The sequence below is a fragment of the Trachurus japonicus genome, chromosome 1, assembly GCF_045865225.1.
Source record: "Trachurus japonicus isolate A0001 chromosome 1, Traja_1.0".
NCBI classification, from domain to species: Eukaryota; Metazoa; Chordata; class Actinopteri; order Carangiformes; family Carangidae; genus Trachurus; species Trachurus japonicus.
This window is the reverse complement of record NC_140907.1, coordinates 370,105-397,874: the sequence shown is the minus strand read 5'-3', so window position 1 is coordinate 397,874 and position 27,770 is coordinate 370,105. Positions and strand designations below refer to the sequence as shown.

Here is a 27,770-nt window from a genome sequence, read left to right as displayed (position 1 = left end):
GGTCTCAGCCCCCCCTAATGAGACATGAGCTCCCCTGAAAACATGATTTGTGAAATTTTGGGGGGTCTCTAAAATACTGGCAAAATGCTGTCTTTTCCCATACATTTCCTCATTGATTTGTTTTTTTTGCATTGTCAATATAATGGATCGTGTGTAAAATAGGCTATTTTAATGTATTTGAGCATGAGGGTGAGTCATCGCTGACCGCTATTTCGCTTTAATAAAGATGCAATTGATGCCTGCATGCAATTCTTGTCCTCACCATTGACGCGTGGGTGTGCTAGTCTTAAACGTCACTCTAAATCAGACATTGGAAACAAACAAAAACAAACAAACAGCTGGACCGCACTGGAACCACTGGAGCCGCTGAATTTCGGTTCAGATTTGTAATATGTTTGGCAGAAAAGAAAACAGGGAAACCTACTCACGAATTTCGGGTTTACAAAAAAAAAAAACACGGGTGACCCTGAGGAGCAGCCACACACGAGTTCTTCAGCAGCTGCTAAGACAGACACCACCGCTGCACCTATACGGGGACTGATGTCGGCGAAAGCCTGCCAACAGCCGGGCCCGGGGTGACCACCCAGGACAAGCCTACAGAGGCTAACTCAGAGGCCACTGATGACCGTGACTCCACCTGCCTCTCTCTGCCGGCTGACTGGACCAGCCAGCAGTGGAGAGAGTGGAAATCCCACCTGGCTGTTTCTGAAGGATGGAAATTTGGGATGCACAATTTGCAGAGACACAAAAACTCTCCTCCTCTCTGAAAAGGTAATTGGCACGCACTTATCAGAAGAGTGGATTAATGGAGATGCAAACTGCCACACACAAAAAAGGGTTGCGTAAACAAATTTATAAACATCGAGACAGCATTGCACACAGAAGGGCCGTTGAAGTCGCGGAAACCAAGCAAAAGGAGATTCTGCCAAACAGAGTACAGAGCTGGCTTATAAAAAGCTCCCTCCTTTAATGAAGGTACAGGAGCTCAATGGCGCAAAAGTAGGCACTGTGCATAAATCAGATAGATCATGTGCTGAAATTATAGGCCATATTGCACAGCATATGCGGATGAAGTTAGTCTCAAACATAAAAGAAATGGATTCAAAAATCAGCATAACTATTGATGAGAGCACGGTGCATAGACGCGCATATCTCATTATATATGTGCGGTGTGATGTAAGTGGGAAAGGAGATGTGGACAATGTCTTTTTAGACATTACAGAATTGACACAAGGCACAGATGCTGAATCCATCTACAGCAGCTTGAGACAGAGTTTGCGCCAAGCGGGATTAGATGATGAGTTTTTGGGGAAAAACCTCATCAGCATCGCCACCGATGGTGCAGCAGTTCTCACCGGCAAAACCACTGGACTGATTGCGATGCTTAAATGTGACTTCCCAAACATACACTCCATTCATTGCCTGGCCCACCGCCTTGAATTGGCTGTCCATGACTCTCTCAAAGAGGTTGCTGGATGTAACCACTTTGAGTTTTTCATCTCCAAGCTGTACGTTCTGTAGTATCACCAGTCTGCAAAGAATGCGCGATTGCTCGAGGAAGCGGCTGCAGATCTCAATATGCAGATTTTTAGAATTGGGCAGATATTCACGATCAGGTGGGTGGCAAGTAGTTTTAATACTGTAAAAGCAGTCTGGAATAACTACCCTGCATAGCTCGCCACTTAAAGACAGCGAGCGAGGATACATCCCGCAACGACACAGAGAGGAAGACGTTTCTGGGGCTATACAAACATCTCACACACTCCGGGTTTTTAATGGATCTGGCTTGCATGAAAGACATACTCCACATACATAGTGGATGCCACTCACCAGATTCAGCAGACTGATAAGCATGAAAGAGAGTGGCGGTAAATCCACATTGAAGGCTGAACAGCACACATCCCTGGGCCTGTTTAAGGATGTTCAACTTGTTGAGGGCAGGGGGAAAATCAACCGGCGTCAGTTTTATCGGTCTGTGATTGACAGCCTTAAAGTGCGAATGCTGGAATCGGACCTTGTCCACATGTTAAAACCCCTGGATAAGCACTTCTGGCCACAGGACCGCAATGCATTGATCCTGTATGGAGAACATTAAGTAAGAACACTAGCTAAAAAACTCGGCGAGTCTGCTAGAGAGGCAGTGGATGAGTTCCGCGACTGGAAGTTACAAGATAAAGCACCAGGCAAAACTTTGGAAAAGCTTTGTACTGCAAGCAGGACATATTATCACCCCACCTCATCAGAGTGTGAGAGGGGTTTTTCTGCCGTAAATAACACTGACAGCAAGACCCGCAATAGACTGCGTGAGAACAGCCTCTCATCGCTCCTTTTTGTGGATCTTAATGGACCCCCTCTAGAGAGATTTGACCCGACACCCTTCATCAGATCCTGGATTAAATCAGGTCACCGCCTGTCCACATCATGGGCTTCTGGACCAACAGCAAAGGAAGCTGATCCCAGGCCTGTGTGGTCCCTTCTGTCCTAAGGTAAGGGCTGATCTGTACAAACTGTATTATTAATTGTTAGGACTGTGTTGTGATGTTAGTGAGGATTGGATCTCTTGTAGGCAGCCTGGCCGATTATTTTTCAAATTATGATGGTCATGCATGTGTGGTGTCATTGATTGGTTTGTTGATGCGTGTTAAAGTATTTCAGAGGTTATTTTGCGTATGTTAATACGGACTTGGTTATTTGTTGCAGGACTGGCATGTTTTGATTTAGATTTGATGCGTGTGTGGAAGTTGGGGGTGATATTTGCTTACAACAGTGTCTCTGGTGTGAGCAGCTGCAGCAGCAGAGCGGTCACGCCGTGACTGCGCTCCCTTTGATGTGTAACCGCGGCCGGACCTGCTCCGACTGCCTGGTGTCTCCATTGTGAAAGTTTAGCATTATTTACAGTAGGCTACTGTATCAGAGTTGTGCTTACATGGCAATACAGGCTTGTGTTTTGAGTAAGTCCTTGCTCCGAGGCACGCGGCACCCTTCTGGAAAATGATGACAATGAAGTACAGAATCTTGTCAGAAAGGCTAAGGACTACATTGCTTATCTTGTGTCACAAACAGTGCAAGTATGAGAAGAGCAGTTGACTGATGATGAGCAAGTCGCAAATTAGAGTACAGAGGCTCCAGAATCAACTACCGCAAAACAGTGTAGATTTAGGTTCTTCAGTGCCAATCAATCGTCCATCTAGGCCCAAGACAGCCAAGACAACAAACATTAGGCAGGAGATTTTAAAGTATAAAGAGGGGCCGAGCCCCACCAGGCTGCTGCTACTAGTGCTGAGGTTGAGGAATCTGGCATTGAGTATTGGATAACTCAGTGTTGTTCCACTGTCTTTTGCAACACTGAAACCAGTAGCCCTGGACCTCCTGGCAATGCCAGCCTCTCAGACCTTTACAGAGAGGGTCTTCAGTGTAACTGGTTCTCTTGTAGCCGCAGGAACAGAGCTAGGACAATTTTGGAAAGAAGAGCTTTCCTCAAAATAAGCAAGCCTAAATAGTGGTTAATGGCTGGCCTGAACAGACATGCAACAAGCAGGCATGTACTGTGTACACACACACAAACAAATAGAGAAGTGAATGTAGAGGAAACCCAGTTGCTGCTTTTGAGACTACTTGTTATTTGTTTCTGGAGTTGTCAGTACTGTTTATTCTTTTCTGTCAACAAATTCCTATGCAGTCAGTGCCATTTGTAGTGTTGTTCTTTTAAGTTAGTTTTTATGATGCAAAATCATCATCATGCAAAATTCAGTTTACAAGCAGGTCACAGACACACATTTTCACATTTGCACTTTTTATTATGTTACTATAGCTTGAAGCCTGTTTTGTTGCATTGTCAGTCATGTGATGCTACAGTATTTTATGTATTTATTTAATTTAAATGTATGTGTGTGTACCTACATGTTTGGTTGGTAAAACAAATATGTTGAGCAGTCTGCTCAGAGCAGAGCATCTTCCGCATCAGGAATGGATGTTTTCTTGAGTCTTTAAGGTAACAATAATATAATAATAAGATGACCATGTTTGATTTGTAAAATGGGTTTGACTAAAAGAAAAGAATTGTTTCATCTATACTATACTAGGTAATTATACTATATTAACTGGGTAAAACAGAATTACATTACTAAAAGAGATTAAAATCATTGACTAATGATCAGAGTTTTAGTTTAACTTGACTAAACAAAAATGAGTTTGAAGGTGACTAAAACTAATAAAAACTAAAATGAATTAAAACAGGCCGCCAAAAACAACACTACTTGTTGTGTACTTGTTAGCTACAAAAGCGCGGGTGTCCATGTCCATGAAAGGCCACCAAAAGTAGCGTCGGAGGAGCTGCAGAGTTCTGTTGGCCCCAGCATGACAGGCAAAAGGAGAGCAGTGCCCCCCACCGCAACACTTCTTACCACATCTGGAATGAAACGTGATTCCCAGGGTCAGGTTGTCATTGGAGAATGATGGAGAGTGCATCTGGTTTAGCTAATATTCTTGTTTCCTGGACGGTAAGTTATGAAGAAGTTAAAGCAGTCAAAAAACAGAGGCGGGAATTCAATCTCTTGGCGGTTTGGATGTAAGAAAGGTTTTAATGATCTGTCCATACCATAAAGGGGTGCTCCGCCCCCTCGAGCCAGTATCCCCATTCCTTCAGGGCCAGTTTTACTGCCAGCAACTCCCGATTTCCCATGTCATAGTTGCGTTCAGGGACTGTGAGTCAGCATGAGACGAAGGCACAAGGGTGTAACTGGTTGTCTGATTCACCACGTTGGGATAGGACCGCCACCACTCCCACATCTGAGGCATCCACCTCAACACTGAATGGTCGCCGGGGGTCAGGCTGGGTGAGGATGGGACCAGAGGTGAACAGCTCCATGAGACACTGGAAGGCTGCATCTCCCTAAGGCGTCCACCTGAAAGGGAGCTTGGAAGAGGTAAGTTGGGACAAGGGAGCTGTCACTGAACTGAACCCCATGATGAATCTTCGATAAAAATTAGCAAACCACAGGAACCTCTGGAGTTGCTTACCTGATGTAGGAGCCGGCCACTCTGCCACTGCTTTGAGTTTATCAGGGTCTGCTTTCACTTGTCCACTCTGAATAACATAGCCCAAGAATGCTACTGAAGCTGCGTGGAACTCACATTTCTCTGCTTTTACGTACAGTTTGCTCTCCATCAGCCGTTGGAGAACTTGTGGGTCACATGTTTGTCCATGGTGCGTGAAAAAATCAGGATGCCGTCTAGGTAGACAAAAACAAAACAGTTAAGGTAGTCTCTTAATACACCATTTACCAGGGCCTGGAAGACAGCTGGTTAGTCTGAAATGCATCACCAAGTATTCGAAATGGCCCAGGGGTGTGTTGAAGGCTGCCTTCCATTTGTCACCTTCCTCGATGCGGACCAGGTGGTAGGCGTTCCTCAGATCTAACTTAGAAAATATGGTGGCACCATGAGGGGCTCGAAAGCAGAAGACATAAGAGGCAGAGGATATTTATTCTTGATGGTTATTTGATTGAGCCCTTTGAAATCAATGCATGGTCTAAGGGTCTTGTCTTTCTTACTTACAAATAAGTATCCGGCTCCCAGGGGGGATGAGGACAGGCAAATTATCCCAGCCACCAGCGATTCGGCAATATATTTTCCATAGCCTCTCTCTCGGGTCAAGAGAGATCGTAGAGGCGGCCTGAAGGCAACGGGGCACCTAGAACAAGGTCATAGGAGCGCTGAGGTGGCAGGGAAAGGGCACTCTCCCTACTGAATACATGAGCAAGATCATGGTAATTAGCTGGAATCAGGGAGAGATCAGGAGGAGGTGACAGGGATGGGGTAATGTCGCCATCTATGGGTGGAAGAGCAGACTGCAGACAGACAGGATCACAACAATCACCCCAGTTAATTATCTTCTTCCGGCTGTCCAATCAATGTGCAGGTTGTGAAGGACAAGCCAGGGATGGCCGACCATTCCAGTCAAGTGAGGCTTCTAGTCAGCTTCTTTCCCTTAAACAGGGTTCAAGAAGCGTTGCTGACTATTTCATTGAGTTTCGGGTGTTGGCTGCTATACGTAGGTCGGGGTGGAACGACACAAACAAGGAAGCAGCTCCACTCTTTTCTGGCCATGGCAGGCTTTTATCACCGCTTCATACCCCAGTTCTCCAACCGAGCAGCTCCTCTCACAGACCTGACCCAACCAGATCCAGTGGACAGAGGAGGCAGAGGCAGCTTTTGATGACATCTGACAGTCACTAAGCAAGCGACCTGTTTTATATTGCCCAAATTTTGATGAACACTTCATTTTACAAACTGATGCTTCTGGCCGAGGTCTGGGAGCTGTTTTGCTCCAGGGACCACAGGGAGACCGGCATCCAGTCGCTTACATTAGCCGAAAACTTTCCCAGAGAGGTTCGATATTCAATGGTGGAAAAGGAGGCACTGGCCATCAAGTGGGCCCTGGATTCCTCCCGGTGCTACCTGCTGGGAAGAGAGTTTACCCTGGAGACAGACCATAAGGCACTTCAGTGGATGGAGAGGATGAGGGACACAAATGGACGGATTACGCGCTGGTATCTGGCTCTTCAACCTTACAGATTCAGCATTCAGCACATCCCATGGGAAGGACAACGTCACTGCTGACTACCTCTCTCGCTGTCCCAGCGAGGGTTCTGAAGGGGGGGAGTGTGTGTGATGGCTGCAGCCACACATGGTCACACCCTCCATTTTAATCATTTGTTATAAGATGATTTGTTTTCAGTAAGACAAATAATTGGCATTCTTGGATTTGGTAATAGTTTATTTTGTTTAATCTTACATTTTTGCACAAGTATACACATTAATACTGTATGATTTAAATATTGTGTTAATTATTATTTCTTCTTTTTGAGTTACCTGGCTGGTGGGGTGGTGATGACTCCGGAAGGACAAAAGGCGTGGCCAAGGGCACCTTTATACAGCCAGTAGCTGAAATGGGCCAAACCACCCACTCAAATGTCATGGGGAGGGTTTGGGGTTTAGTTATTTGCGTTTTGTATTAGTTTAATGTGTTGCCTATTTTGTTCATTCCTTGCGTTTCACTTTGGTTTGCCCAAGCCAGTATTTAAGTTTACTTTGTCTCTCATTTAGGAGGTCTGTTGTTTCAGTTGCACTTTATTGCCAGTTTATTTGTAGTTATATTAAGTTGACCTCTTTTAAGGGCCCTTGTCTTGAGTTGTAAGTTTGATTTTGTTGTTTCTTTGGGTAAATAAAAACCCACTTTTCTTTGAAATTGACTGTGTTGTGCTCCTTACTGCTTGGTCCCTGACAACGCTTGCCACAATGTTTGAATGGAGCGGAGCCCCTATGAGCCCTGCGGGCACACAAGCAGCGCGTCAACATCATCTTGCGGCCCGGAGCTGAAATCAAACGCACCTCTTCTGCTGCATCAAGTTGAACTGAGTTGAAAACAGCGCCACTGAGCTTCTATTGAACTACATTGGTTTTCAATCAAGATTCCAGTGTGACGGCAGACAATTTCAGCGAGGCGGCCACCTCAAAATGTATAATACAGGAAAAAACCCTATATATACAGTATATGTATATATTCTGTTCTTATAACAGATCCATGGTATGGTCACAGTTGGCATTCTAACTCACAGCACCTAAACAAAGTGTGTTGCAGTTAAACAATTACTTCAGGAAAGAGTTAGTCCCAGTCTTTCTATTTTGACCCAAAGGCAGGGAACAAAAATACTGAGACAAACAGGATGGTCTGTCCTGACTCGTTTGGAGGGATGTATGTCTCAAACAAACTATCAAACATTTTCCATTTTAAAAGGACAGTGCTTACTATGTTTGTGAAACTGTCTGTGTTGACCCCTTGTAAAACACAACCACACACTCCCTTACCACACACACACAGGTCACTTTATGTAATTGCAGCTCCTCCATATCAGTGCTCAGTCAAAGATGATCATGTGTCTGTCTGATTAGCTCAGTCTTGACCTTAAGGTCATGGGTTTGATTCCCATGTTGACAGAGATGGTATGCCCGGCAGTAGCCCCCCGTGGTCCTATCAAAATTTCCCAGAGGAAATATTCTAGTTTTAGTTACTGTAATGTTTCTGTATTTCATTAAATCTAATGTATCTGCATGATGCCCTTTTGACTCTGCACAGTTTAACTCTGGGATTTATTCCCAGGGTTATAGCCCAATTCAAAACCAACTGTGCACTGTTAGATTCATTGTCATAGTACTGCGAGAGATCTCAATTCAGTGTTATGTTATGTTCGTTTTATTTGATACGGACATCACAAATAAATTGAGACTGTCCTAGAGGACAGACCAGATGCTTTGCAGTGCAGATTAATAGATTGTTCTTGATGTCACTATGGGAAAAATAATTAAGTGATATCAATTTTTCCCATCAAGTTCATCTTATGAATCCGCAGCTGCTTTTTCACTGTCCTTGTGGTTGAATCTTCCTTCTGATGCTATACTTCAGTGGGCTCAGTGACACAAATAGCTACTGAAAGCTCCGTTACAAGTTCAGAAAGCCCATCACACACTCTCAAGTGAGATGATTGTAAGTTCTCTCCAAAATTTGCCACCTGTCCAATAGTATACTGTGTCCACCCAGGGATAGTTGTAACTGGGCATCACACCACTTGCTTTGCTGAATAATTAACTACCTGATGTGAGATGACATTTTTTAGATAAGAACAAATGGGGTCCTGCCCCCTTTTCGTTTGTCCATGGCCTTCTCACTAAACAGTTTAAAGAGTTAAGGGTTATTTCCAATGAGTGCAGTGCACTTTCAATGGGAGTGGTGAAAAGGTTAATGAATTCAACACTGTATGTCACGGCTTGCCTTACAGTGAGCACAGTGAAAAGTGCGTTCACAGGGCTTTGACAGCATACTGATGAACGCAAAACGGTAAAGGAGAGTGTCACTGCCCCCTAAAGGTGGACATCAGCAAATGCAATGGGGAGTTGGTAGCAGCTGGTGCAGTTAAAATATGGCTTGTAATAGATGATTACTCTTTTATTTCCTTTGATGCAAAATAGATTAGAGAAAAAATTTTGAGCATTTTCAGTAGGAAATTATTTATGAATTGCATCCCATCTATTTTTAATTTTAGGTGTACTCTTGGTTTTCCTTTTCTCATTGTATTACCAGGCAATCATATTAATATTTACATTAATCTATATTATTTTTTAAATAATAGAATACACTTTGCTTCACTTTAAAATGTCTGATAGTTTTTATAATTGATGTTTTGAATTATTTTTGATAAACAAGAAAATGCAGCCTTATTCACAATTGCAGTGCAGTATAGCATCCAATAGAATGAGTGAGGATTTGTGTATTGCTCTGTCTCGAAGCTGTATCTCACTCTGCATCTCAACAATTTGACAGAAGGTGTCAGCACCAGGGGACCTGAACCAGTGACCAGAAACAATCCCCAAGCAGAATGTGTGTTATCCCTCCTCACATTACTCCATCCATCTCTCCTCCCTCCTTACGTGTAAATCAAAGCCACACGCAGCACAGTTTGCAGCTCTAGAATAGACCAGTGGTACATCAGGTGGAAGAAAATCCAATCTATTTGACTGAGATATCATTTGCATAGTATTCACAGTGACTATTACAACTATTATTGAAACAATCATTCCAAATCTGCTCTCACAGAAAAACAGCAGAAAGGAAACCATATTATTGCTGTGATTGGCTGCAGATAAATTCAGCCATGTGTGACACTGTAAGAAAAAAATCCTTTGGAGATGTAGTTTCGCTCTGCATCCTATGAGGCCGTGTCATTTATTTCATGATGAGGTGCACGGTTCAGCATTCAGAGTGATGGGCCAGTAGCTCTGTGTTTACTCAGTAGTTATGAAGTCTGGAATCAATGCAGAGGCCAGCTCTGTGTTTTTGTACTCCCTGTGCAGTTACCCCTTTTCTGCACTTAAAATGACAAGTGGCACGTATGCTGCCCTGTGACTCTGAGCAGGTAAGTGTCCAATCAACACTGATAGACATAGAGTGAGCAAGGGAGCAATGAGGGTGAATGCACGATGCTTTATTTATGGAGCTGGAAGCAGCCATGACTGACAACCTGGGATAACAGAGAGGTCCATCTCCCGCAACCCCCCCCACCACGAAAAAGCCTCAGGCTGTCTCACACCCAGGATGCTGTCACAAACACACACCTACACAAATATCAATGCCATCGGTTGAAAACATCCTATCTCTAAAATGTCACCTTGTCAATATTGCTCTGCACTTGACAACCTTTCTGACTCCATATGGAGAAGGGTAGAATTTTGCCAACATGTGGACCATAAAAAATGGTAACACAACAAAAGCTATAAATATTTTGATAGAAGGTCTGATATAATAACTTTGACGTGTAGCTCTGAGTGCAGAGTTGTACCACCAGCTTCACTGCCCCTAAAACCCTAAAAAAGTAACTGAATATGAAAAAGACAGACACTAAATGGATTTGCATATTACTTGAGTCACGTCTTGACACACTTTAATCCAGTAAATTCTACTGCTCGGAACACTCCATGAATTTCTTAGTTTCATTTTTTTTTTCTTTTGTGCTATGCACGCTCATTGCCTGCCTCACTTTACCAGTGCATGAAAGCCTTTGCTCTAATAGCACGACACAAACACATCAATCTCAATCTCAAACACCTTTTTCCACCACTAGCCCTGAGACTGAGAAATGTGGAAGGTTAGATCAAGTTGCTCAGAGGTTCAACAAAAAGGATAAAAACCACTGTTCTTAAGGTCAGAGCCAAACTTGATCACCAGTTCACTCATGCCTGCAACATGCTTAGGTATTTGAGATAACTTTGACTCAAATGCACAATCCCTGGCTTTGCCAGAAGTAAAGATTTGTATTAGTTTAAAAGACCAAGTTAAGTGCAACACATTTGAGAAAGATATACACTATCCTGTATGGTCAGCAAAAAGAGAAGCTAAATCATCTATGATACAAAATAAAATGCCCAAGTTCCTATTACAAAAGATCTTGCAATAATTCCATACATTTATTGCATTTAAAGGTACTGAGATACATTTCTTAAGAAACTAACTGAGTTTAAAACTTAAGGCAGCGTTGGTTATCCAGTAGCCATTGTTTTAAGTTGTGAGAGAAATTTAATAAGTCTATTCTGCTTTTTAGGGTTTCAGGCAGTCTGTTCCATTATTTGATGGCTGTCCATGAAAAAGCTGAGGAGTTACGCCAGGAAACAGATCTTGAGGCTCTGATTGTCAATTCAGAACAAAGCTGTACAAAATTTTTCAAAGGGCTGCATTATATATTATCTTATGAGCCAGTCCAATTTAATTAGGTTGTCAAAACTCAAAAAAAAATTAAAGAGTATATTGCAGGTATTGCATGGTTTGCAGCTTATAATTCAATTTGATTACTGTCAAGACACAAATCAATTATGGTAAATGGTAAATGGACTTGCACTTATAAAGCGCTTTTCTAGTCTCTCGGACCACTGAAAGCGCTACACTGTTTCATTACATTCACCCTTTCACACACACATTTATACAGCTCTGTTCACAGACAGGCTTTTAGAGGCTAATCATTCACACACATTCATACATCCGTTGGTACATCGGACACTGTTTACATTAAACACGTGTCCTAATAGTGACACTTGACCAACTGTGTGTGTGTGTGCATCAGGTTTTGCACTTTCTTGCCTCAACATTCATCAACTTCAGAGCTGTACTGGCAAATACAACACTCTGGCACCACCTAATGGCAGCAACATGTAGCTTCCTGGCTTTAGTGAATTGTCATTTGTTTCCCCTTAATATCATAAACACAAATAGGACAAGTCTACTGAATGAGGATATTATTACAAATCACTCATGATTTAGAGCCATGTAGCTAATTTTGTTTAGTGCATTTGTATCTCTGAGAGAAAAGGTATGTGTGTGCATGTGTGTTTGAGCTGCTACATGGGACAACCACAGCCTCAGTCAGGACCCAGAGAAGGGGTGGGCTTATCGAGGATCTATTATTTCCCACACTCTCGTGCTCTGACCGAGACCAGGCCATCACTGATTTCCCTGGAGTGAAGCTGCAGTAGCTCTGATACTCTCCAGCAAACTATCTCTCCAACAAAGTTAATGGTCAAATTTACAGGGGCAGAGGGAGCTGCAACCATGGATGTTTTCTCAATAGCCTGGATCATTTTTGGCTTTTCCTTCTTTTAATTGTGTGTTGTGTGCTATAATACTATTTTTGACCATTTGAGGAAGCAGCAGCAATATGTTGATCGTTGGGAAAATCAAATACGTCTTGTACATTCAGGTTAAAACTCAAAGAATGAGGCAGTCTGACATTTGACACATCATTGTGACATTCTAAGTTTAAAAGTAGGTGAGATTCTGGCTACAAGAGAGGAGACGTTGTTAGTTCCAACATGCTTTTCATTTATTTATTCATTTTTATTTAAACCTTTATTTTAACTCGAGTTTACAAGCAGCAGCAGAACATAACATAACAAATGACTGTTAAATGCCGACCATTCTACACGCCGCGGGAGCTGACGGCAGTCATCGTAATGGCCGTCTATGTACCACCAAGCGCAAACTGCAAGGAGGCTATGGCAGAGCTCTACACCAACATCAGCGAGACGCAGACGGATCACCCCGACGCCTTTTTCATCATAGCCGGAGATTTCAATCAGGCAAGTCTCAAATCTGTCATGCCCAAATTCTACCAACACGTGAATATTGCAACAAGGGGGGAAAACACATTAGACCTGGTGTACACAAACATCAAAGACTCTTACAGAGCTGCCCCCCTTCCTCATGTTGGCAGAGCCGGTTCAGACCTCCATGGGGCCCTAGGCAAAATTCTGCTAAGGGGCCCTCCTAACTGAACCCCAAAAACAGTCGCACCTGACACCCAGTGCTTCCACGCATCCCCCCTTTAAACGTATTGCAGTGTTGGCCTAACTAAGAATAAATTCAGAACAAATCAAATCAAACTAAATGTAACAATCATCAACATGTTAATGTTTGAAAAAACTCACTATTAAATAAATCTCTAGATAAAGCGACTATTAATTCAGCTCCATCAAATTGGCTGCACTTGTTTTACTTTCACTTCAAATGTAGGTAATTATGTTTATTATTATTTATTATATAATTATTATCATTTTTAGCACCATTGTCATAATATTTCACAAGTTTTGTTTGATTCTGCATCTATATTTGCATGTAGGCTATCCAAGCAAACAAAATTCAATCTTAGTCAATATTTATCCATTGCTTTCCATTTTGTATGTTGATGTAACTACACTACAACTAAAATTATAGAAGCCAGCAAGACGCACACGGAGACTGGGGTTCACCCAGGGCCCACCGCCCTGTTAATGCAGGTCAAATGCGGACTAGTCCCTCCCTCCCTCCCACTCTCTCACCCGGAGAGGAGAGTTACCTGACTGCTGTTCCTGTAGGTCATTGTCAGCTGTTTCTTCCCCCTAATTCCCCGAGGGATAACTCCGCTTCATCGTGGCGTGCTAAACGCTGTCTTGCTAGGCTGTACTGGGAATCCGGTAGGCTACACGTCACGTCGTCAGTTTTTTATTTTTTAACGGGGCCTCTGCTATTTTGCGGGGCCCTACGCAACGTGCGTAGTGTGCGTATTGGGTGAACCGGTACTGCATGTTGGTAGCTCTGATCATCTGGCTGTCATGCTAACACCAGCATACAAACCAAGGGTGAAGCAGGACAGGCCAGTGGTCAGTGAGATCAGAACGTGGCCACAGGAAGCCATAACAGCACTGCAAGACTGTTTTGAGAGCACTCAGTGGGACATTTTTAGAGAAGCAGCAACATATGAAAATGCCATTGACCTACAAGAATACACAGAATCTGTCATTGGCTACATCAATAAATGCATAGATGATGTTACAGTGGTTAAAACAATAAAAAGGCGTGCCAACCAGAAGCCATGGCTTACTGCGGAGGTCTGCTCATTGCTGAGAGCCCGCAATGCAGCTTTTAAAGCGGGTGATATGGCAGCATACAGTGTGGCAAGGAAGAACCTGTCCCGGGGGATCAAAGAAGCAAAGAGGCTGTATGCACAAAAACTTAACAGCCACTTCATGAGTGACAAAGACCCACGTCGCTTGTGGCAAGGGTTTCAGAACCTGCACAGACACTCCCACCATCACCCACTGACCAGGTACTCCAGGTGTCCACAGCTGAAGTGAAAAGGGTCCTCGCTAGCGTTAACCCACGCAAAGCTGCAGGGCCGGACAACATCCCTGGCCGTGTTTTAAAGGACTGCGCTGAGCAACTGTCAGATGTTTTTACAGACATTTTTAACACATCGCTCAGCCAGGCAGCTGTGCCTACCTGCCTCAAAAGTGCTACCATTATCCCTGTTCCTAAGAAGTCAAAACCAGCCTGCTTAAATGACTTTCGCCCTGTGGCCCTAACACCAATCATAATGAAATGCTTCGAGCGGCTGGTCATGCGCCACATTAAGAACTGCCTCCCTGCAAACCTGGACCCCCTACAGTTTGCAAACAGAACAAACTGATCCACAGAGGACGCCATTGCCACCACACTCCACCTCACACTGTCCCACCTAGAGAGGAAAAACACCTCTGCCAGAATCCTACTTATCGACTTCAGCTCAGCCTTTAATACGCTCATTCCACAACAATTGGTGAAAAAGCTGAAGATGCTACAGGTGGACACTAGCATCTGTAACTGGATTCTCGACTTCCTGACACAGCGGCGCCAGGCAGTCAAGGTGGGCAGTCAAACATCGAGGACCATCTCAGTGAGCACAGGCTCTCCTCAGGGCTGTGTTCTGAGCCCTTTGTTGTTCAGCCTGCTGACCCACGACTGTGCTGCTAGGCACAGTACCAACCACATCATCAAGTACGCCGACGACTCAACAGTGGTGGGGCTCATCAGTGACAATGATGAGTCTGCGTACAGGAGCGAGGTGGAGCTGCTCACTGCATGGTGTGAATCCCACAACCTTGTCCTTAAATGTGGACAAAACAAAGGAGATGGTGATTGACTTTCGGAGGGGTGGCAGACAACATGCACCAATAAACATCCATGGTGCTGCCGTGGAGAGGGTCAGTAACGTCAAGTTTCTGGGAGTCCATCTAGCTGACGACCTGACCTTCTCAACAAACACCACAGCGGCCATCAAAAAAGCCCAGAGGTGTCTCCACCCCCTCCGGAGGCTCAGGAAGGCAGGTCTGCCCACTCCTCACCTCACTACCTTTTATAGAGGTACCATTGAAAGCATTCTCACATACGGTTTCACTTCCTGGTTTGGGAGCTGCAAGGCATACGAATAACAGCAACTCAACCGGATAGTGAAAACAGCCAGCAGAATCATTGGTGCCCCTCTGCCCTTCCTGAAGGAGATCTACGAGCAGCGCTGCACCCACAGAGCTGCTGCCATTATCAGGGATTTCCATCACCCCTCTCATGGACTGTTCTCCCTCCTGCCATCCGGGAAGAGGTACAGGAGCATCTGCTGCAGATCAACCAGGATGCTGAACAGCTTCTTTGCACAAGCTGTAAGGCTGGTAAATGGACTGCGCCCCCTGCCCACACACACACCCACACACACATTCACACCCAACCCTCCCGCCCAGTAGGTCAGTAGGTCAGTCATCCTGCATCTAATAGCACTTTATTATGGACACATTCCAAAACTGCTGCCGCTGTACGATTGTTTTTATTCTTGTCTGTTTTGCTTTCTTTCTTACATTTTTATACGATGCGATACGATGATTTTAACACGTTTTAAATTATTTATTATTATTTTTCTTTTAATAAAGCACTGCTAGTAGGAGCTGGTGAGAAACGATATTTCGTTTCAGTCGATGTATCTTGTACATTTGTGTGAAATGACAATAAAGTGTCTGATAAATCTGATACATTTAATAACAGTTGCAGGATGATTTACAAAGGTCAGACACCATGCGTTTAAAATCAGCAAGAGTAGGAATAATCTCCAGCCTCAAAGTATGTTGGAGAATATTCCATGAGTTGGGAGCATCAAAGGAAAAGGCAGATTTACCAAACTCTGAGTGTACAAAAGGGACTTTAAGAAATAATAAACCACTAGAGCGAGTAGAATAAGATCCAGAGCGCCATTCTAATAAAGATGAGATGTATGGGGGCTGTCTACCAGTAAGGGCCTTAAAGATAAACATATACCAGTGCTTCATGCGTCTGTCAGAAAGGGAGGACCAACCAACTTTTTTATAGAGTAAGCAATGATGAGTGTCATATCTATCCCCGGTTATAAATCTGAGAGCAGAGTGATAAATGGAATCCAGAGGTTTGAGGGTTGTAGCTGCTGCATGTCTGTAAATGATATCACCGTAGTCCAAAACTGATAAAAAGACTGATTCTACAATTATTTTCCTGCTGAGTAATGGGAAATAAGCTCTGTTTCGGTACAGAAAGCCAACCTTCTGTCGCAGAGTGGAGGCAAGGACATTAATATGCAATTTAAAAGTTAGCTTCTCATCAAGCCAGAGACCAAGGTATTTATATTCAGTGACTCGTTCTATGGATGAGCCATCTATGGTTAATAAAAGTGTATTGGAATCCAGGTTTCGGGAACGAGTGAAAAGCATAAACTTGGTCTTTTTTGCATTTAAGACCAATTTCAAATTAATAAGAGCCTCCTGCAGAAATTTAAATGAGAGCTGCAATTTCTCAGTGGCTAACTGTACAGTCAGCAATGCAATATAGAATCGTGTCATCTGCATACAAATGGGCATGACAGCCATTCAGCGAAGAAAGAATATCATTGATATAAATAGTAAAAAGGACAGGACCCAGGACAGAGCCTTGTGGCACACCTTTGGTTACAGGCAGGAATTCAGAACAAAAATTACCAGACTTTACACATTTGCGCCTAGAAGATAAATAGTCAGCAAACCAATCACAGGCATTAGCATGTAAACCTATGTTATGTAGACTATTCAACAGTATTTGATGATCGACTGTATCAAATGCTTTCGACAAGTCAACAAATAAAGCAGCACAGTGTTTTTTCTTGTCTAATGCTGTGATTATGTCATTGGTAACCAGAGTGATGGCTGAAGTTGTACTGTGATTGGCTCTAAATCCTGATTGTTGGGGACTGAGTATCGAGAAGGTGGAAAGAAAGCCCTTCTGTTGATTGTTTATCAATGTCTCAAGCACCTTTGCAAGGCAAGGTAATTTAGAGATAGGACGATAATTGTCTGGGTTATCCCTGTCTCCTCCTTTGTGCAGGGGAATGACATGGGTGGATTTCCAAACAGGGGGAAATTTGCCAGCGGAGATGGAAAGATTAAATATGTATTTGAGTGGCTCTGCAATAAGTGGGGCTGCCAGCCTGATGAAAAATGGTTCTAAATTATCCTCACCAGTAGAGCTTCTAGGATTAATCAATAGTAGCTGGTATAGTACCTCTTGCTGAGAGACAGGGTTAAGCGAGAAACAAGGGTTAAACAAACAATCAGAGCTGACAATTGGTGGAGCAACAGTGGACCTAAAATTCTGATCGAACAGAAGGCCAGCATCAGCAAAATGTCTATTAAATGCTTGACAGATGTTGGTTTCGCCTGAGACATCACAATCATTTACACACAGGTGTGTCGGCAGAGCACTGGAAACTTTAGGTTTAAGTAGTTTTACTGCATTCCAAAATTTTGCAGGGTTGGAATCAGAGAGATCAGATAATCATAATAATTTTAGCTTTCCTCACAGCTGCAGTACAGCGGTTACGAATCTGATGAAAAGTGAGCCAGTCATGAGAGTTACCAGAATGTCTAGCACGAGACCAAGCTAAATTTCTGTCCTTGAACAAGCTAGACAGTTCCTGTGAGAACCAGGGTGTTACTCGGTTGTTTGGAGGTCAATGGCTTGGATTTTTGATTCAATATTACACGAAGCAAGGTCATTGAGGAAAGCTTTGCTGTCAAAGACTGGCTCACTTTTCGTCAGATTCGTAACCGCTGTACTACAGCTGTGAGGAAAGCTAAAATTATTATGATTATCTGATCTCTAACTCTTCTTCCAACCCTGCAAAATTTTGGAATGCAGTAAAACTACTTAAACCTAAAGTTTCCAGTGCTCTGCCGACACACCTGTGTGTAAATGATTGTGATGTCTCAGGCGAAACCAACATCTGTCAAGCATTTAATAGACATTTTGCTGAAGCTGGCCTTCTGTTCGATCAGAATTTTAGGTCCACTGTTGCTCCACCAATCATCTTGTGGGTCTATAACTATCTTACAGAGCGGCCACAGTATGTGAGGCTGGGGAATTGCATGTCAGACACAGTGGTGAGCAGTGTAGGAGTACCACAAGGTACTGTGCTCTCACCTTACCTCTTCACACTTTTCACTGCAGATTTCACATCTACATCTGAATCTTGCCATGTTCAGAAGTACTTTGATGACACGGCCATAGTGGCATGTGTGAAGAAGGGACAGTAAGATGAATACAGGGACCTGGTGGGGGCGTTCACAGACTGGTGCAACAAGAACAACTTGTCGCTTAATACATCAAAGACCAAAGAAATGATTATTGACTTTGGCAGGTCCAAAAGATCCTTACGGCCTGTGACTGTGGATGGGGTGGACATTGAGAGGGTTCAGTCATACAAGTACCTTGGAGTACACCTTGATGACAGGCTGGACTGGTCTGTACACACAAATGATGTGTACAAAAAGACACAAAGCAGGCTCTTCTTTTTAAGAAGACTCAGGTCTTTTGATGTATGTAATGTAATGCTGCGTATGTTTTATCAGTCTGTCATTGCAAGTGTTACATTCTTTGCTATTGTCTGCTGGGGTAACAACATCAAGGTCAGGGACAGGAACAGACTAGACAGGCTCATCAAAAAATGTAGCTCTGTGATGGGGGAGGGAGCGGAGCTGGTAGAGGCTGTAAGTTGAAGACCATCCTGGGTGACCCCCAACACCCTCTACACAAAACCCTCTCAGGTCAGAGGAGCAGCCGCAGTAAAAGGCTCATCTCCCTGACCTGCAGAACTGAAAGATTTAAGAGATCATTCCTGCTGCAATCGTTTTATATAACACTTGTTAAAATGTTTTTTGTGTTCATCTTTTTTGTGTCATTGTTGTGTGAGCTACTGGACTAACTTGAATTTCCCTGCTAGGGATGAATAAAGTATTCTCTATCTATCTATTTATATGTTTTTTTTTAACGTATTTGTTTGACAGATGCGACTAATACTCCGGTGCGACATATAGTCCAGAAAGTACGGTACATTTATCAATTGGTTCTTACAAAAAAATATATCTAATAAAATATAAAAGTAAAAATGTCTCTTAAAGCTCTTGAATTAGTGCATACAACCACATTATTTACCAACAACATAAAGTGAAGCATAGGCTCCATAGGCTGCAGAGGCATATGTGTCCTGCCACAGTCTCGTTTGGGCTCTCACCGAAAAAAAAGATATATATATACATATATATTGTGGTGTTTAACTATATTAGCATTTTAACTCAATAACTTCCAGGTCATGTGATCAATTGACTCAAAATCAGTGTTGGATCAATCATAGTATTTACTGGCTGCATGAGATGCACCTCTTGTTTATATATTTTTAACTTTTTAAAACACATTGGCCAATCATAGCATAGCATAGAAGTACCAATCATACTTCCACTCCGATCTAAAGAGATCAGACTGGAAGTCATTTGAATGCTGATCTTCAGCATTTATCAAATGACTGTCTAGTTTGACTGCAGTGGGAAAAAAAGAAGCTGCCACCTCATTGAAGTCCATGGACGCTGAGCTTCAACAGATTTAATGCATGTAATGAGACGTTACAGGAATACAGGAAATAGATGCAGGAAAATGACATCAGTTGACCTGTAGACCTGTGAAAGTAGCTGATTCTCAACAAACTCATCTCAGAGCTGAACATGTTCCAATGCATTTTTGGTCAATGAAATGTAAACAGAACAGTTCATATATGACCATTTATTTTTTGACATTTTGGAGGATGCAGAGCTTCCCTTGTACACTTCTATCACATAAAATTAAACAAACTAGTTTTATGTCAGCCGTCCTATTTCAATTGAGAAGAGTGCTAGGATGTTCATTTTTTTAAGGACATGCATGGGCACTTCATTTGTTTATTTTGTATGATTTACTCATTTAAACTTTTCATGTTCTGAATCACCATCTTGGTCAGTTTTCTTTCTGTGAAACAAGCACAGAACACATTCCATTGTTTGTCTCCAGAGTGAGAGTGGAAATTCCAGAGCATGCTGTAGGCTTGGCTTGATGGGAAGAAGCATAAAGTTGGGGAAAACCCACTCTGCGCTGCCTATAAGAGAGAAAAATCCTCAGCAGCTGTTCACTCGCCTGGCCTGACTTCAGCAGGAACTTCTCTTATCCTCCAAGGGATCTTTGGACCTCTTTGTTTAAATAGAATAATGGCCATGTCGCAAAAAAGCTGCACTCACTTGATGGTTTTTGTGGCAGTTGTTGGCATACAGCTCTATCAAGGTATGTAAAAATGGAGTTTATAATGTTTACAGTAGCTTGCTAATTACAGGATTACACTATGAATTACACAGTAATGATGACAAGCAATACAGAAACTAAGAATCTGTGATTATTTTCATTGTATACCGTTTAATAGGTTTTGCTAAACTACTTGTGGAAACTTTTTTCTACAGCCCATGACTTTCTTGGACGTTGCTCATGTCCCAACACAATCAAGTTCATCAAAGGCAACATGTCAGATTTCCAAGTCCTTGAAAAGCGGCCTGGCTGTGATAAAGCTGAATTAATGTAAGTTTAAAATAAAATGTAGGATATCTGTAATGTAAGAACATTTAAAATCTTCTGATTCTGACTTTGACTTATTGTTTTTCACAGTGTAACCATGAATGGGAAAGACAACTCCACTGTAAAAATCTGTATGAACACTGAGGGAAAGATGGGCAAGGCTTTTTTGAGATGCTGGGAAAGGTAATTTACATCATTAAACATTTTAAGTATTGTGTTTTTCTGACATCATTTGATGCACAATGTCCCAAAGACACAAGATAGATGGAGCACAAGTTTACAGCTGGCTTAGGAAGTTTCAACAACCAACTCTTGCACAAACCTCCAGATGTTTTGTGTTAGTCGTCTGGCCTAATTCCAGTTTTCCCCTTCATTCCTTTCAGGGTAAACAAAGATGAGAGCCGCAAAATGGAGTGTATCGACAGAAAGAGAAAGGCAGCTTGAGAATACAAGAGCCTACATGGGGAGGAAAGTTGCCCAAACTTGAGTCCCAGAGGTCACACAAACACACAAGCCCAAGAATGCTGAGAGCAGAGCTTTCAGCGAACTTCTGCACTGGAGAGGGTTGAGAAATCTGAAATGGCAAGGCCAGTGGGAGGGAAGAGGATTAACATCTGGGAGGTAGGAAGGGAGGATGGAGTCAAGAAGAGAAGACGTTATAAACAAGTCTGTGTCAGAAGCCCAGTGTTGAAATGCATACACCTTTGTTTTTTGTCATACCACTATTATTTATGTTGTCTTATTTATTATGAAAATCCATCCATCCATTAGCTTTATCAAGTTAGAGCACTAACCCCCGCTGCCTTATTTATTGTCAAAGTTTATGCCTCAATCTTTTTTTTTGTATAGAAATACAAATAAATGAATTTTGACACAAACTACTCCTTTCTGGTTCTTTTCTGGCAATTACATTAGATTTGAATTCCCTTGAAAAGAGGAAACTTGTTGGAATCCTGTGAACAATCTTTCCCAGCTGCCATTTTCCTTCAGTGGTTTATAACCATTTCTGTGGCTGAGCAGTTACACAATGTCAAAAAAAAACAAAAAAACAATCATTATGCTGCAGTGAAGATACAACTGGTACTTGAGGACACAGCAGTGACTTTGTTGCAGGGAGCAACAAATGTATTATCAGAAAAAACACTCGTCTAGGGGAACAGTAACCATTATAGCACTGTAGAAATTCACAGTAACATATTGTGTACTATACAAAACGACAGCAACCAGTATAGCCACGTAGAAATTCACAGTAACCATTATATTACTGTAGAAATTCACAGTAACATATTGTGTACTGAAGGAAATGACAGCAACCATTATAGTAGCCTACTGTAGAAATTCACAGTAACATATTGAAATTCACAGTAACATAATTTGTGTACTGTAGGAAATGGCAGCAACCAGCATACACTGGGCCAATTGGCAAGTGGCGGTTTAACAGTGGCTTCACAAATTGAGTAAGCCATTCACTATCATGCAGGCAGATTTGATAGACAATGGTCTTTGGTTCAAGCCTCAACTGGTGCAAAATGAACATTATAAGGTCAACTGTCTTGTCTTCCAATTCTCCTATTTATTGCTCAGAATTTGCCTACATTTGCCCAAAATAGTCTGGACCCCACCCATCGCTGTGCAGCAGCTATAATTCCACTTTGATTCCACTGGATGCTTTTTACCACTCTGCCTTACATTTCATATCCAATGATTCATATAATACTCATCACTGCACTCTTTATCAAAATGTCGGCTGGCCATTTCTGACAGTAAGGGGACAACAGCATTGGTTTTTATTCATTTTTAAAGCCCTGTCACAGTTATCGCCTCCTTATTTATCATCCCTGTTATATGAAATCACATAACATTGGTACCCACTCACAGAACTGGTTGTTGCTTCATATTCCATTTGTCAGAAGTGAGCTGGGTAAAATGTCCTTCTCTCACAATACACCACCAATCTGCAGAGAATCTCTCCCATCAGTACAGCAGTCCAGAACCCTTGTCTCAAACCTGGTTTCACCGGATTGTAATTGTTTTAATTCATGACTGTTTGACTTTTCTTATTTGTTTCCTAATATTTTCTTATGTAAACTCTTGTTCTTCTTTGCTGTATTTGTTGTTCTCTATACAACATCTATGTCACGTCTGCCCATCCTGGGTGAGGGATCCCTCCTCTGTTGCTCACCCTAAGGTTTCTCCATGGTTTTTCCCTGTTTTAAATGGTTTTCTTGGGAGTTTTTACTCAGTGGATGTGAGGGTCTAAGCGTAGAGGATGTTGTTATGATGCAACGTAAAGCCTTTCGAGTCGGACTGTTTGTGACAATGGGCTGTGCAAATGAAATTGCCTTGTCTTGCCTTGCCTTGTCCTCCTGACACCATTGTAAATTAGGATTTTTCCTCAATGGTCTTTGAGAGTAAATAAAGGTTATAATAATGAATTTTCTGAAATACCCCATAGGAGAATACTGTATGAGCTATCTTCACATCTCTGAAACTCACTCGTCCCATGTGATGATCACCGGTGCACCGGTGAACACTGTATCGGATTTTGTTACAAAAAACAAAGCAAAATAACATAATTACATTAATATGGGACCAACATGGGACACTAAAATCTTTTTCATTTACTGAGAAGAGTGTCTCTGCTAAAGCTGCAGTGCAATTTCCAAACTGACATGCAATGCATGGATCATTTTATTAAATATTGATTGAATTTGACATTATTTTTATGTTAACATTTTTTAAATTATGTTTTAAATTGAACAACAGAGAGTATATGAATTCAGCTAATTTAATTGAGCAGTTCATTGGCATTTTTCTTATTGTGACACAGGCGTCACATAGTATTTTTCATGACTTTTTTAAGGGCCCGATGTGACATATACTAAGTCACAGCGATATTTTCTGAAGTTACTGTATTTTATATACGTTTCTTCAAAAAATGAGGTCAGAAAAGGTTAAATACAATAAGGGGCATGCTATAAAACAATTTGCATCATGAAATGAGTGGTGGCATATTTATTGACAGAAAGCAAGCTTTTTGAAATTAGCTGCCTCTGTGAAATGTGCCACCTACTGTATGCTGGCCACCATCTTGGAAATGTTGTCATGGATAGACAGATTCACAGAGAGTCATGTGACTGCACCAGGATGTTGAGTAGATGGCACTTAGGGAATTCATGAGTTAAAAGTTAAACATAAACATGTGTATGGCTTTCCAGGACACTTGAAGGCTGTGTCATCGTGGGTCCTTATGATTCTATAACTGTTATACAAACAGTAATTCTAGTCTAGCTAAAATGAGTTTGGATAGAAAACACAGACAAATTGATTCTGACTATTACATTTTAATCAACACAATGTAACATTGTAACTTTTGTGTGGAAGTTGTACAGTATTTGTAAAATAAATCTTATTTCCTTGAGCTTTGTTACTCATTGCATCCTTTGATTTGGTACAGCAGGACCATCTGCTGCATCCCCAAACAGGTTTCTCTGTGTTCCTCATTCTGACACTCTGCATCTGTGGGCCAGTATTCAACCCAAGTTCTCTCACCAAGCACATACTGAAACCTGAGGAAAGCAAAGTGAAACATGCATGCTAGATATGAATATACATGCCAGACATGAACAAGAACAAGCACCAGTTCCTCCCTCCCACCAAAAATGATGACTGTATGATTAATGTAAATCTTAGAATTCACCAGTATTTTAATTGGTCAGATCTTGTGTAGCTACTAACCGAATCTACACCTGCTCCTTACTGCGTGTAGTTTCTCGTAAATTTACGAATGCACATAAATATTGTTTGTCATTATTGGAAATTACAATTTTAATCTGTATTGCGCTGTGTTTTGTACACATTACACAGATGAAAAACGTAATCTAAACATGACAAAATATTTAAAATATAACACATTTATCTAAATTAGCTGTCAAAGTGGGTTTAAGATCCAGATTGGGTTTATCCAAAATGTTACGCAGTTACATAACACTGTTACTTTATTCAGTAACTAATAATGTAACTTTTTTTTTTTAATTCAGTAACTCCTTTTCCGTTAACCAAACGGCACACAGTTCCCATAACATTTTAGCGATCAATAAAGTTTCATTGAATTGAAAGAAAGACAAAGCACACTGTGACACTGTGAAAAACAAAGCACTTGGCGCCCTCTAGCATCTGACACGTAATCAAACACGCTCCATGAAGAGGACTGGACCATAGACATATAAATATTTTTATGTCTATGGGCCCTAGTTTCCTCGACCGAGCGAGGTCTAAGTGCAGCGCAGCTTCGCCACGCCAACGGGGTGTGGCCCAGGTCTATTTCGCAAGATTGATGGGCCGCGCAGTCAGACTTAGACCAGCGCAACCCCTCCCCTCGTCCCTCCCACCGGCGCAAACGGTGAAGAGGGAGGAGAGAGGGCGGGAGGGAGACAGGAGGAGGAGAGAAAGGCGTGGAGTGGGTTTGACACAGCCGAGTCAGATCTTCACCAATCAAAGGAGCTCCTCTCCTCACCTTTAACTGCGTGGCGGGTGATGCGCGCTGCAAGTTTGTCATTTTATACTTGGACATGGACGGAGGAGACAGCGACGCCAGAGGCCGAACCTCTCCCAGGAGGAAACTGCTGTTTTGGTCCAGAGGTCCGAGCTCAGAGTGACCAATAATGAGTTTACTAATATACTTAACCAGGATTGATCTGATACACTGAGAACGGCTGCCCAATGTAAGAAACAACAACTAATAAACTAATAAAGAAACTTACATTTATTCAAACCCTGTGTAACCAAGATGAGAGGTGTAGGCTACACTAATCACAACATAAACAAAGACCATGTGGATGTAAAGGACGCGCGCTCTATCTCTCCCTCCCTCTCTCTCTCTCTCTCTCTCTCTCTCTCTGTCCTCCTCTCTCTCTCTCTCTCTCTCTCTGTCCGTCTCTTTTTTTCTCTTTTTTCTCTGTGATAGAGATGCTGAGTATACTGTAGTAGGCTATATACTGACTATCTGATACCGAGGCTGTTGTGGTGGACTAAGAGAGATGAAGATTTGTGTTTTGTTTTTCATTAAGGCTGCGTGATGCGGTCGCTCTCCGCTAATGAATTAATAAGTAAATAAATAAATAAATAAAGGGGATCATCACAAGGGCAGAGTGGTATGGCAGCGACATGCAGTCATCCACCCTCAGTCCTGCTTTTGGGACATCCACAGCTGCTTTTCAGTGCCAGTTCGTCCCTGCTGTGTTAATTCAGGTGGAGTTTCCATTACGCGTGCCACAGCCTTTGATCTCTGCTTTGATCTGACGTCAGATGTGACGGGACAATCTATATAGATATAAATTCACGTGTTGATTCCCTTAGTTGCATTAAATAGTGGTTATTGTGGATATTTATTGCATTGAAATGTGTCTGGAACTGTGGAAATCTGCCTGTGAGGTCTTGGTGACGTGTGTGCACTGCAGGTCAGTCAGCCAAACTTCCACTGCACCTGCTGCGCTTCGCTCTGCGCTGAGATTAGACCTGGTTGGAGGTGGCGAGCTTTCAGCGCAACCTCGGCGGGACATTTTCGCACAAAACTTCCACTGCACCAAGCTGAATCTGTGACGCCTCCCCCTGCTGCGCGGCCACGCCTATCTCAGCGCAGCGCGATCTGCCAATCTTCCAATCTGACTTTGCGCTAGGCTGCGCTGGTCGAAACTTGCATTAGACCGGCTGCGCTACCTTGCGCCACCTGCGCTGCGCCAGCAAACTAGGGCCCTATATGTCTATGGACTGGACAGGTCAGGGCAGGGCATGATGGTGAGCTAATAAGGTAACGCTAGCTAACGCAGCATCAGAGACCGAGAGTCACAGCGAGCACACACAAGCACCCACTCCACCCGTAAAATATCTATTTTACTGCATCAAATCTTTTCAAAAACTTCAGACCTAACTGTAGATATGACATTTTATATTATTTTTTCTATATTTTGTATGTTAGTACAGAGACTTAATTATAAAGGGATGGTTCAACATTTTGGCAAATTGGCCCATTGCCATAATCAAATACACAATCCAACAACTCCAAAACGCTCTTGTGGACAAGTTGTGACCTGCACATTCACCACGCTATGAGATAATAACGGAACATTATGAGACAGAGTTGTTTTGCATGACTTGCACTTGGTGCAATGTGCAATTTGGATAGTGAGAAATTTAAGGGATTTAGTTTAGAGTTTAGTTTAGTTTATTAATACAGGACAGTGTACAATACCATTAATCACTTTTAGAACAGAGAAGAGATGGTTGTACAGATATGTTGGCTGAGAGTGATGAATTGTTGATTTTCCTAATTTTATAAAATTCTCTTTTTTGAAAGTTGTTTTTAAGTGTGTCAATGGACTGGCCCCACAAGCGATGTCACAGATTTTTACTAAGTCAGACAACTGTGGGACAACGACAAGGAGCATGAGCATGCAAAACTGTAAAATTCGAAGATGCAGGACAACATCCGGTCAATCATCCCTTTCAGTGCTGGGTACACACCTATGGAATTCTTTACCACCAGATATCAAATCCCAAACAGAATTAAAGATGTGTAAGTGCTAGAGCTAAACATTGGCTTAAGCAGCAGCAGAAATGTGAACATTAACTTCTCTCAAGTCACTGTCAATACAGCATTTTACTAATGTTTAATGTATTTAACCTGTGCAATTTCTTAATCTAAATTTTGTAGCTGTGTTTATTTATTCATGATATCTATTCACTGTATTATTCACTGTATTTGTATTATTGCACTTATTGTAACGGTATTCAGTATCTTTTATCCTTCTTTAGCCTGACCAGGGAGAAAGACTGCAAATTAGCTGAAGCTAGACGTCTTGTATGCATCGCATTTTTCATTCTTTGTGGCAATGTTGTATGTATCGTCCCTGTTAAATAAACATAAAAATAAAAATAAAATAAAATAGTTGTTTCCAAC

At 42.2% G+C, this 27,770-nt stretch overlaps 2 protein-coding genes across 2 annotated transcripts in view; one reads left to right on the top strand and one right to left on the bottom strand.

Moving 5' to 3' along the window:
• Positions 1-20,358: 20,358 nt before the first annotated feature.
• Positions 20,359-21,317, top strand: LOC146991052 (uncharacterized). Its single transcript, XM_085789781.1, has 4 exons — positions 20,359-20,527; positions 20,701-20,815; positions 20,903-20,995; positions 21,196-21,317. The coding sequence occupies exons 1-4, from the start codon at positions 20,455-20,457 to the stop codon at positions 21,254-21,256; spliced, it is 342 nt and encodes a 113-aa protein (XP_085645907.1). The 5' UTR covers positions 20,359-20,454; the 3' UTR covers positions 21,257-21,317.
• A 2,823-nt stretch (positions 21,318-24,140) lies between these two features.
• Positions 24,141-27,770, bottom strand: part of LOC146991051 (complement C3-like) — a 33,151-nt gene continuing 29,521 nt past the window's right edge. The window contains exon 43 of the mRNA XM_085786184.1: positions 24,141-24,381. Coding sequence (XP_085642310.1) covers positions 24,240-24,381 — 142 coding nt within the window. The 3' untranslated portion in view covers positions 24,141-24,239. The remainder of the gene's footprint in view (positions 24,382-27,770) is intronic.

What these genes read in the sequence shown, in the direction of transcription:
- LOC146991052 (XM_085789781.1), top strand. Translation starts at nt 20,455, where the DNA reads ATGGCCATGTCGCAAAAAAGCTGCACTCACTTGATGGTTTTTGTGGCA. An exon ending in TGGCATACAGCTCTATCAAG is followed by an intron (nt 20,528 to 20,700) that starts GTATGTAAAAAT and finishes TTTTTTCTACAG; the next exon opens with CCCATGACTTTCTTGGACGT. An exon ending in TGTGATAAAGCTGAATTAAT is followed by an intron (nt 20,816 to 20,902) that starts GTAAGTTTAAAA and finishes TGTTTTTCACAG; the next exon opens with TGTAACCATGAATGGGAAAG.